The sequence below is a fragment of the Rattus rattus genome, chromosome 6, assembly GCF_011064425.1.
Source record: "Rattus rattus isolate New Zealand chromosome 6, Rrattus_CSIRO_v1, whole genome shotgun sequence".
Taxonomy (NCBI): domain Eukaryota; kingdom Metazoa; phylum Chordata; class Mammalia; order Rodentia; family Muridae; genus Rattus; species Rattus rattus.
Genome location: NC_046159.1, coordinates 98298048 through 98310243, shown reverse-complemented (window position 1 = coordinate 98310243; position 12196 = coordinate 98298048). Strand labels below are relative to the sequence as shown.

General features: G+C 38.4%; 1 protein-coding gene across 1 annotated transcript in view; it reads left to right on the top strand.

Annotated features, from left to right (window-relative positions):
• The window catches only part of LOC116903904 (TRPM8 channel-associated factor 1), a 43064-nt gene extending 37439 nt beyond the window's left edge, over positions 1–5625 (top strand). Inside the window, exons 8-9 of the mRNA XM_032906672.1 lie at positions 295–591; positions 3320–5625. Coding sequence (XP_032762563.1) covers positions 295–552 — 258 coding nt within the window. The 3' untranslated portion in view covers positions 553–591; positions 3320–5625. The remainder of the gene's footprint in view (positions 1–294; positions 592–3319) is intronic.
• Positions 5626–12196: the final 6571 nt, after the last annotated feature.

Here is a 12196-nt window from a genome sequence, read left to right as displayed (position 1 = left end):
CATTACTCCATTCATGATCTCATGAGCGGATAGACGGTGACAGTGGCAGGAAACACTAAGCCCTGGAGCTGTTTCCCTACCCATCACTCACTGGGGGTCTGCAAGCACCGTGCTAGCCTCAACATTTTTCTTAAGATTAGAAAATCAGAGTAGGGCATGAGGCCAGCAGACCAAATGCTTAGTGATGGATGCAAAGGTAAAGTTTAGCACATTGAGCTCGTTAAGATCACTTATGTGTTGGACCTTCTTTCTGTAGATTGGATGTCTCACTTACTTCCAACTTTCCCTTTCTAGCTTCAAGAGGCCTTTGGGTGGGAGCCATTTATTCGTCTCTTCACTGAGTACAGAAACCAGACAACGAACTCGCCCACAGACAACGTCAACAAAATGAATCTCTGGGTCAAGATGTTCTCCCAGCAAGTGCAGAAGAATCTGGCTCCGTTCTTTGAGGCCTGGGCCTGGCCTATCCAGAAAGAAGTGGCTACAAGCTTAGCCTATCTGCCTGAATGGAAAGAAAATATAATGAAATTGTATCTTCTCACACAGTTGTAAGGAGTGCCCATCGAGGTGGCGGGTAGAGAGGTTTGGGAGGTAGGCAGAGATGTTTTTTTTTTTCCTCTACCTCTGTCTTCTAAAGTTCTAGCTTTCACCTCTTAATTCCTTGCTCCTGTGTCTTATGACCAACTTCTGTCTCTAGGAAGTAGGTTAAGAACACAGCACAAAATGAAGCCAGAATTTCTTAAGAACAAGGCCTGTGCTTATGAGCCGGACCCTTCTGCTTCTCAGTTGTCAGGCACCCTGCTGACCCTGTATTGGCCTAGCGCTGGGAGCTTGGGAATTTGTTTCTTTCCGGCCATCTTGATGAGCCATGGAGCCTTGGCCTCTGTGGCTTTGGGACAGGTATAAAAGTCTCTGCCTCTTGCGGTGGACATGGAGAGGCTGACTGATGGTTTTAAAGAAGCTTACGGACTGTTTGGTGGATGCCAACTAAAGGGTGGTTCCATTTCATGCTGGCCCATTAGGTCCCACAGCTCAGAAGTTAACATCAGCCTTTCTCTTAGACTCCTTGTGCCCAAATTCCAGGTCTTTAATTGACCATTTGTATGTTACCAGCAAGATCCTTGACTTCTCCGTGACTTTATGGCCTCATAATATACATTGGGATCTATTTCATATGATTATTGGGAGTTATACAATGCCTCTAAAAGTGATTAGGGAGGTTAGTGGGTATTGAGAAAACATCATTTGCCAATTTTGTTATCTAATTAACCCAACAACATTCTGGAACTAAACTTTAATTTTAGGTGCTAGTAACAGATAAACTTTTAATTTTTTAAACTGATACATAAATATAAAGCCCACATATATTAACAATATATCATTTAATATGAATATACTTTTTAATACTTGAATTAGACAAAGCACACCAGTCTCCTCCAATATCTATCATTTCTTCAGGCCGAGAACATTCACAATCATTTGTAATTTTTTGCCATATACAGTACATAACTGTTATCAAGTGCCCGAGAGAGGACTCAGTGGGTAAAGACACTTGCTGCCAAGACCCAAAACCTGAGTTCAGTCCTCAGAGCTCGCACAGCGGGAGACCTATCTCTTGCATGGTGTCCTCTGACCCCCACCCACACAAACACATTAAATAAACTTAAATGACTCTTATCCGCCCTATCCTGTCCTATAGTATACATTTCAACCTCTAAAATAACTCTGCTGCATAACTTTATGAATCTAAAGGAAAGATTCCAAGCTGACATTGTAGTATTTTGCTGGATGCTTCAGACAGGGCCTCTCTATGATAGGTAGGGCAATGCTTTTTCATCCTTGGCATCCAAGTGCTGGTGTTACGGGTGTGCACAGCCACACCCTCATTCACAATGTAGTCCTTTTTCTTTTGTCTTTTACAGCTATTGACATTTGACCTCTTTATCCAGTTCTTTCAGCTTTAATTCCTGCTTTCATAGAATTCAGAGAAGAGATCTTGGCAAAATCTAGAGCAATCCTAAGATAGTGTTTAACCATCAATAGACATTGTTTAGAAAACAATAGACACCCAGCTTTTAAATGTTATTTATATTCCCATAGTGGCAATTTAAGACATAATTGCTGTTGGGGTTTACTGACTCTACATTTATGGAAAACTTGACTTTGAAACAAGAAATTCCACAGAGCTAATCCAACTTTTATTTAATTAGTATACATTCAAAGATCTCTTGGTTCCCCCCATTTAATTTAAAGTTTCTTTTATGATTTTAATTAATGTTATATCTAGGATTGATGTTGTGCACCACCAATTTTCTGATTTCTTTTTGTTTATTTATTTTAGTATAATCCGTTTTATTTGCATAGCTTGTAAGTGAGTGAATGCAGAGACTAGAAGACGTGTGTGTGTGTGTGTGTGTGTGTGTGTGTGTGTGTCTTTATTGTACAACTTCTCAATCCTAGATTTATTTCATATATATCTATCATATAGGGATTTTGAACATCTTTGAAATAATTATTATCAATTATCACATATTGAGTATGTGCCAAGCATTATATTGGTATATATATATATATATATATATATATATATATATATATGTTATGCTATTTAATTGTCCGAATAATCTTATGAAGTAGAAACTATTATCACCCTTATTTTAGGAATAAAAGAGCTGAATTTTATGGAAATTAAGTAAATTATGTAAGACTCTATTGCTAATAGTGGTAGGTCTATTATTTTGAAGCCATGCATTGTGATTACAGAATGAGTGTTCATAATTATGGTGCTTTGAATAATCAAATAAAGAAACAAATCAGCAACACCGAACATTTATACTCCTGCTTGCCAGACTCTGTGCCCTTCATACATAGTCTCTATCTAAACTTAGCAGGACAAAAAGATTCTGCTTCTCCTAAACATCGGTGAAGAGGAAGAACTTAAATCAGGCTCCAAATATGCTTCCCAGTAGAAAAGAGAGTGAACCATTAGCATCAGGCAACTCTTCTAGGCTCTGGTTCCTGAGATCATCATTCTTCCCTGAGTACCAGGAAGGGAATTTGGGGTTTATTAGATTTTGAATAATGTGGCTCATCAGTGAAGTCCCTGACTTCCCAAATTCCTAGAGGCTTCGTTTCCTCAGAGACTTATCCTCAATCTCTTAGAGTAAGCTTTCTCCATTCCCACTCCCACCCCTTTCATCTACTTTCAGCAATCAAGCCTGGGATCTTTTCAATAAAGTTCCCTATGCTCTTCCCCTGTCAAACTCCAGATTTGAGATGATGGACTAAACATGTAAGTTTGCCTTCCCTCCTTTCCCAGGCCTCACTGAAACTGAAGTCCAAGAATACAGTCCAGGAAAACTGAGACCTCTCAGCAAAGGAAACTAAAAGCATTTGGTTGGAGAAGATCTCAACAAATTTCTGGAAGAGAGAAAGTAAATGAAGAGAAATAATGAGTGAGAAACATGGCCGCCCATTTCAGACAGAATACACTGATCCAAACACTGGAACCCCAAAGAGACTTGAGCACTTCTAGCTACTAAATAATTGTACCAGTTGTAAATTAACCCCCGTTCTACTCAGCCCTAACTCTTGTACATAGAACACAGAAAACCTACCATTGATACTAGTGAAACTGTTATTGTTATTGTTGTTTGAATAAAGAAATCAAATAAACCACCTGAGGAGAGGTAAAGAATTAGTGCTCCAAATGATACTCTTTTCCTGGAAAAATGTGCCCCACTAGCCTGTCAGGTAATTTTCTTCTCAGAGTTGGGACTCTTACTCACATACCTAAAGCTTCTAGGCATAGCAGAGATTTGCTGGACAAACAGGAGTCATTTAACAGATGATAGTTAACAGAGGTTCTCAATGTGGATTTTCTGATACAAATATTCATACATAGAAGGGACCAAGGACGAAGCATATGGGAAATAAACACTTAGACATAAAAGGGTTGAAAAAATATAAACTAAAAGAAACACAATTTATACAGAAAAAAAACTGTAAGATTCTGACCCTCTCTCCAGAGAGACTTGAGATGCATTTGTTAAAAATATATACTAAGAGAAAATCCTGAACATTTTAAGAGCAAAACTAGACTGACATAAATATTCAGCAGATAGGCTGGAAAACAAAATAGAAAGAATCCTCCCAGAGGCGCAACAACAAACAATAGGAAAGAAGGAAAGGGGAACAGACAACCACTGTTTAACTGTTAGGAGTTTCCAGAAGACAGGACAGAGAGAATGTGGACAATAAAACAATAAGAAACAGTTGAGGAGCACCAGTTTGAGGGGACCAGTACTGACCACATCTAGGCACAGTCCTAAATAAAATTGGAACAATAGGGTTAGAAGGAACATGTTGGAAGTGCCCAGGGAAGGAAAACCAACTGAAGTAAATCTTAGAATAGTCTGGCAACTTCAGTAGCAGTCCTGAATGCTAGAAGTCAAGGAACCAATGGTTGACTTTTGAAAACTTTTGTTCCCAGAACTCCATATAGTACAGAATGTAAAGAGTAATGCAAAAAGAAAAACGTTTTTGGGCAAGTGAGTCTTTAGAAACTCTCCCTCCTTCCTTTGTACCCTTATTCAGAAGTTTTCCATTTAAAAGAAAATATATATATGTGTGTGTGTGTATACATGTGTGTGTGTGTGTGTGTGTGTGTGTGTAAGTCCAAAGAATAAGAGGAAAGAAGAGAGCACTACTCTGAGCTTTGTGAAGAATGTGCCAGAGTAGCCCTGAGAAAATGGGACATTTGGAGATAATGGAAGGCATAGAGCCTTTAATCACAAATATTAAACAAATGTCAAGAAATTGTGGCTGAACCATGAAGGAAAATAGAATGGGATAGGATGTCAAACTCTCATGAAGTATGAGAAAAGACTTGACTGGGCACTGGTGGTAGGTATGTTTCCTTTCCCTTATACGGGCATCATGGCATTGGGAGTGTAGAGAAAATAAATTTCTTCCACTTGGCTTGATAAAAGTATTTTAATATGCCAAGTAATATAGATGCCACTTATGGATGGTCAAAGTTTTGATTAGCTTATTAACAAAGCCTAAAAGATTTAATGTTACACCCAGAACAGAGCTGGAAAGGGATGTTGACCAGATGATGCAGAAAACGAAGGCTGAGTTAGTTGAGAGAAGAGAAGTAGAAGAAAAATGGGGCTACTTAAATATTCAAAGTGGGGATGAAAAGATGCTGCCTTCAGATAATGGAACACAGTTGCATGGTTAGTTTGCTGGTCCATGCTATAAATCAGACCCTCAAAAGAATGTCTACCAAGCATTTGGACAAGGGTAGGCAGGGGAAAGGTGAAGGTGGTGTATGTTATATCCTTATCTTTTGTAATGGTGAAAGATTAAAAATTGTCTAAAGTTAATAAGTCAAGAAATTATTGTTCAAACATGTTGTTTAAAAGTAGGAAGTTAGCCACCAGAAGATCCAAAAATAGATGTTATTAAAAGCATCTAGGAAATGAGACTAGAGAAAGAGGGTGGGTGGGAAACCATTTTTATTTCAAGTTCCTCTGTACTATTTAAATTTTTTTACCTTGTGCATGTATTATTTGGGAAAGTTTTTAATAAACTCAAATAAAACATCCTTCAAAGGCTTCACATTGAGTAAGATGTGGTTGAACCAAACCCATAGACCAGCTGACAAGACCAGCAAGTACTGGGTTTCATCTGATATACTAGGCTAAGTAATCACAAGCCCCCCATGACTCTACAGTTCTAGCCACTCTGTCTGCCAAGGTTCGAGCACATTTCACCTTCTCTTATTTCTATGGATATTCTACAAGGACAAAACAAAACAAAAACCAATCAACAAACAAACACACAAAACAAAAACCAACAACAAAATCAAAGCCTGCCCTTCTTGCCACGTCTTGTTATTGAGCTTCCTGTCTAGCAAGCTTGCAATAGTTTTGGAATGAAGGAATCTTCAAAAGGGCATTGGTATTCAATTGTTAACTTCTGTTCTTTCGCAAGACATTAGTGTATGAAACACTAATGAAGATCCAAATAAGACTTTAAGATGATCAGTTCTATTCATTTAGTAACTTTAACAAGTCTTGCTCTTACATGGGGCCAGGTGATATAAGAAGATTCCTATGCATTTCTCAGTGCCTTTGATATGTTTTTTTTTCTTTTGCCACTGTCTGTACATTATGATCTAGTTTTCAGCTATTTTCCCCCTGCCCTTAAGGAGAATATCTGATAGAAATATTCATGCTACCAGTTTTTAAGTTTCTACTCTCTTAGTAGCTATTTCTTCTTTGTGCTCATTTCCATAACTAACCAGAGACAAATACTTACAATAACATTATTTCTTATCTGAGTTCCCCTCTCCCTACTTGGCATAAGCCTGCTAGATATCCAGGACTGAGACAAGAAGAGGCATTTAGAGCTGGAGAGATGGCTCAGCCACTAAAGGCTAGGCTCACAACCAAGAATATAAGAAGAGGCATTTAATGAGGGGATAATGGAGAAACCACTGAGGGATTGCAGGTGGCATTGTCGACGCCCTTCACCAGAGACCACAGTAACACATGGAGAGTGGCACAAGCTGGATTTATTATTTATGTAGTGTGGGAAAATATACACAGTGGGAACTATGGGCATTTCCATCAAAGAATACCAGAAGGAAGCTACTATGTGACGTGGAGCTTCGATTTGGATACTTTAAGAGAGGGTGGGAAGAGACAAGACTTTCCTGTGGATTGGATACTGCCCAGGAATACTGGCAGTTCTTCAGACAGAATTCTAATAAAACCCTCAGGAAAGAGGCAAACTAACTAACAAGGATGTAAAGGTGTTTCTGGTTTTGAACAAGTTTCAGCAATTCATGTTAGATAAGACAGAAGGCTGTCAATATTTTTTGAGTTACTCAGACAACCTATATTTCTTTCATTTTACTGTGGCCTCACAATGGCCTAGTCTGATAGTGTGTTAGGTATCTGATTATCTACAGTAGGAAAATATGGTCTGGCTAAGTATGCAACAAAAGTTCCTGAGCACTCGAGATGTTCACAGAGGAGAAGCCTTTGCTCCTCAGACAGTGGTTCCAATGTACATTCCTCTTGACTAAGTACAAAGAACAAATTTTAAATAAAATTAGTATAAGGTACTCAAGAGGTACCCTGGGCAATGACTGTCTGATTGGTAGAAGAGTTTGGTAAACTAAGATGAAACTAGAATGATGTCAGGTCTTTCTCTTGTCGGATGGTTGGAAGCATCATCACTTCCTAAGGACAGATTTTATGACCCTTTCCTGGAAGAACAGGAAGTGAATTGGGGTAATAGTCTGCACTTCCTTGGGAGAGATAACTATGTTATTAAGGTCCATGAACCCTCCTCCAGCCAGTGACCCATTTCACAAATATTCATAAACTTTACTTGCAAACTGCTATAATTGGACCATGTGGAAAGAACTGAAAATCAAAATAAGCCTGAATATTTATTTTCACTTGGATATATATGTTTATATACACATATACATGAATATGCACATATAAATCATATACACATACACATATACATATATATGAATAGAAAAAATTTCTTCAGTACCCAAATTACCTCATTAAATTTTCAGCCTGTGTGTGACAGGAAACTATGCTGGTAATAGTTTTTGGCTTCATTTGACTTTCACTTTCACTGAAAAATTAAATAAAACCACATGAAAAATTACCTCCCTGTGTTAAATCAAAACAACCTCATGGAGTTCTAGAGGGATATCTTAGAAGTGAAAAGTACTTGCTAACCAAAGTTTGATTCCTAACACCCACTTGGCAGTGCACAACTATATCTTTAGTTCAAAGGTGCCCTCTTCAAGCCTCTTCAGAGAACCATGCCCACATTTGGTATGCAGAATTATATTTAGGCAAACCACCCATACACACTGAAACAGAATGTTCAAATTATCCATAAATATATCTCATAAACATCCATAGAAACATCACAAATTTGGGACTTTTGTGTTATAGCTACTCCAACATTTGGGTGCCCTATTTTAGTCTAGCAAGTAAATTTATTCATAAATATTTATGTGCATTTACCTAATTGTCCTATGGTCTAGAAATATAAATAAAACAAATCCCTCGTTATTTTAGTTCTTTTCAGTTGCTTTCATAAAACACTCTACTCAAAATAGCTTGGCTAGGTAAGGATTTATTTGACTTACAATTCTAAGTTATACTCCATCACTGAGAAAGTCAGTATAGAAACTCAAGCAAAAACTTCAAGCAGAATCCATGGAAGAATTTTGGTTGCTGGCTCCCTCAGTGGCACATGCTTAGCTAGCCTACTTATACAGACCAGGATCGCCTACCTACCCAGGGAATGAATGGTACTACCCACAGTGGGCAGGGTCTTTGTATCAAATAAAGGCCACTCTGACTCAGGCAATCCTTCAGGTGAGACTCCCTTCTCAGGTGACTCTAGGCTGTGTACAGTTTAGGTAAAATTAACTAGAACACTGGCCCTCATACGGCTATGTTCCAATTTTAACGTTTAAAAGAAGAAGCATATTGGATGTGATGTATGAAGTATTATGAAAGAAAATGGTGTGAATAAATTTGGGAAAGTAGATTTCTGAGTGCAGTCCCCTGAATGGGCACACTTACTGTTTTATGTCATGGTCTAGGGAAGCCTCTGAAAGTGGTATTTAAGCAGATTCTCAAAAAGAATGATGCGGCCAACCCTGCAAGGAACTCTAAAGAAAGGGAAGTAAACTGCTACGAAACACATTAAAGAAACAAGGAGACATAGATTTTGGAATGTCGTTCCTAAGTAGCTCCCTTCCCAAAAGTAAATCATTTTTTCCTGTTATTTATTTTTATCTATGTGCACGTGTATTTATCTATGAATGTGTGTACATGTCATATGTATACAGGTGCCCAAGGAGGCCAAAAAGAGACATCAGGTCCATGAGCTACTTGTAAATCACTCAACATAAGTTCTGCTTCCCTCTTGAGAGCAGCAAGCATTCTTAACCCTTGAGCCATCCCTCCAGCCCCAACCAGATGAAAGTCTTGCTCCCAGTTTCTTGTATAACCATTATCAAGACTCACTGACTGTCATGGCTTGGAATATAAATGCCCTCCTACCCTTCCAAACATAAAACTACTCCTGTGCACTGGCTTAGACTCCAAAGGTGGCTGAAACTTTAAGAGGCATGACCTAATAGAAATGTAGTCATTAGGAATATAGACTTGAAAGAGGTATTGAAAGTTTGGCTCCTACCTCTCTCTGTTTCCCCAATGCCATGAATAGAATAAGTACAATATAGTACACTTCCCTTGCCATGATGCTCTCATCCAAAAGCAACAGGAGAAGGACCATGGGTAGAAGTGTCTTAAACTTTAAGTCCAAAACTATCTTCCCTTCTTTCAAGTTTACCATCTCAGGTATCTTGCCATGAGAATGCATAACTGACCAAAGCATAGATCTAGTGGAAATTTACAACTTTTGAGTTGCTGCTGTGAAACTTCAAATAAAATCCTATTATGCAATAAGCTTTTGGTCTCTCCATTCTGAAATTACTGTCTCATAGGAAGCATAATGGGTCCATTTTCATGGTTTCTATGTCTTCTCTCAAGGATAATGAATGGAAACACAACTCTATACTTTAATATACTATATCTGGGTGACTATCAATGGTCTGATGCATTCAGGGTAAGTGGAATTTTGAACAAAGTTCATATGAAGAAGATTGATTTTAAAATATTGAGTCAGTTTGCTAAACAATGAAATTTTAGTCTTACTTATTGGGGCTCATATGGACAAAAGATATGTGTATTAAGCAACTCAAGTACTGCTATTCTAGGCGTCTCACTTCATAGCCACCTTTCAACCTACTGACCAAAATAATGTCTAATTGGCTTCGGCTGAAATTAAAGATACCCCTAATCAGAAATGTCAATATAATGGGAGACCTTGAGAAGGATTGGCCTTACTATCATAAAAAGTTTGGGGAGATAAATCAATAACTGTTTATGTTTTCAAAATAAAGCAATGAAGGTGATGGTTTTGTATGCACAGAGAGGTTAGCTCACTCATTCTCTTCATTAGGATGTTTTGCAGATAACCTTTATTTTTCGATGGATGGCTAGAACCAAGAAATTTGAACGTGGTTAGGTAAGCCGTCTATCCCTAAGAGACTTTCCCAATCCTTCTTGTGGGGACATTGACCATCAGTGAGTCACAAATTCCACACCGTAACCACTTTTGCATCTTAGTATCTTCAGCATGCATAAGATTGTGCATGAAACTGTGTAGGAAGTTATAGAAATCACATTGGTCATGTGATTAAGATTATTGGTTTATCGTACATTTGCCTAGTGGATCTGATATTTCAGATTCTGAGAAACATCCATAGTTAGTTCAAGACTAACTAACTTAACTGTGCTAAATTCCAGACAGTTCAAGTCTTTAATACAATAATATGTGACCTAGAGGTGGTTGAGTTTACAGACACAAGACAACCCTTGCTTCTTACTAGAGGGGGGATATAAGCATCACTACGTCTACAGCAGTTATGTACTCTAAAGTACTTCTGTCCTAGGATACTAGTGGCCGCCACCACAGATGTTCCACACACCTCTAATACAGTCAGAGAAGAAAATGGAGATTCCAGTTAATTTCACAAATCTACAGAAGGAGACTATAGAAGCTTTTCTAAATATAACTTAGAACTGACTACCTGTCAAAAGAAGCAAAGAAGTCCAGGTTCATTGTTTTCAATGAAGCAGGTCAATGCTTGCCCTTGACGACAGACCAGGAAATAATCTGAATAAAAGTTATCACAAATGTGCCAGAGAGTGAAATATGAAATAGTGAGTCCTCCCCAAATATGCTCAACTTGATAAATTTCCCCTTGCTCCTATTAGAAGATAACTTCAAAATACACTTGACAGTTAGACTATGTGGTGCTATAATTATAACAGTGCTTTTGATCTCCTGTCTCCATCAAGAGGAAGAAGCAAAGATATGATCCAGCATATTAGACATTTATTAAGGGGATGTGACTGTTAGATGATGTGAAGAAGGAAGCAGAGGAGGCTGGGTGTAGGATGGAGGCTGTAATGTGAAAGAAAGGAGAAAGCAAAGTGTGACCTTGCATACAGGTCTTGGAAATTTTCTTCAAGGTCACTGTGGAGTTCTTGAGCCAAAATTACCATCATCAGCATCTCCTGTCCTCTAGGAGTGCTGAGGCCTGCCCTACAATCTCTGTGACATTCAGTCACTGCCTGAGAGAAGCCCTTGGGCAGAATTGCCCTGGCGCCAAGGGTCCTAGGACACACCAGCTGTGACCAATTGGCACTTGCATGTCCTGCATTTGGAAACCTGAGAACAGCACTTTCATGGCTGGCAAATTATTTATTCTGTAGACACCTGTTTTGGAACATCTCTGTGGCTTAGTGAAGCTCTCCAGTGACTCATACCATTAAATGCACATAGGTGGTTTCAACCATCTCTTTTCCTAAATTAGATCAGAGCTAATCTTTCCCCCATTCTTAAGAACATTATGGGAAAGACTATAAAAGACCACATTAATTTAAACTCATGGCTAAAAATAATTGAAGAAGACCAGGGACCATTAATGGTAGTCCACAATTAGAAAGCATGCGTATGAAGCTATGCCTGCCTTTAGCTTCCTAATAAACTGGAATCACTACAGACATTCTAGTTGACAAAACTGGACTAATATACCATGAATAACAATAATCATTTAAATTTTCTCTTGTATGGTATACAATTAAGTCTTATTTATTATATATATCTTTATAACATTTCTTTACTATGATAAAATAACCATGACCAAAGGCAACTGGAAGAGGTAAGGGTTTCTTTCATCATACAGCTTACAGTTTATCACTGAGGAAAGCCAAGGCAGAAACTCAGGGCATGTACCTGGAGACAGAAACTGAAGCAGGGTTATGGAGAAATACTGCTTACTGGATGATTCTCTGTGGCTTGTTCAGAATACTTTCTTATACACCCCAGGAACATATGTCCGGAAGTAGCAACAACCATCATGGGCTACCCATGCAACAACCCATCATGCACATCCATTATTAACCAAGAAAATGTATTACAGAGTTCCTTACAAGCACACAAGATAGAATCTTTTCAAATGAGGTTACTCTTCCCAGGAACCTCATTTGTCTTTGGTCACGCTGAT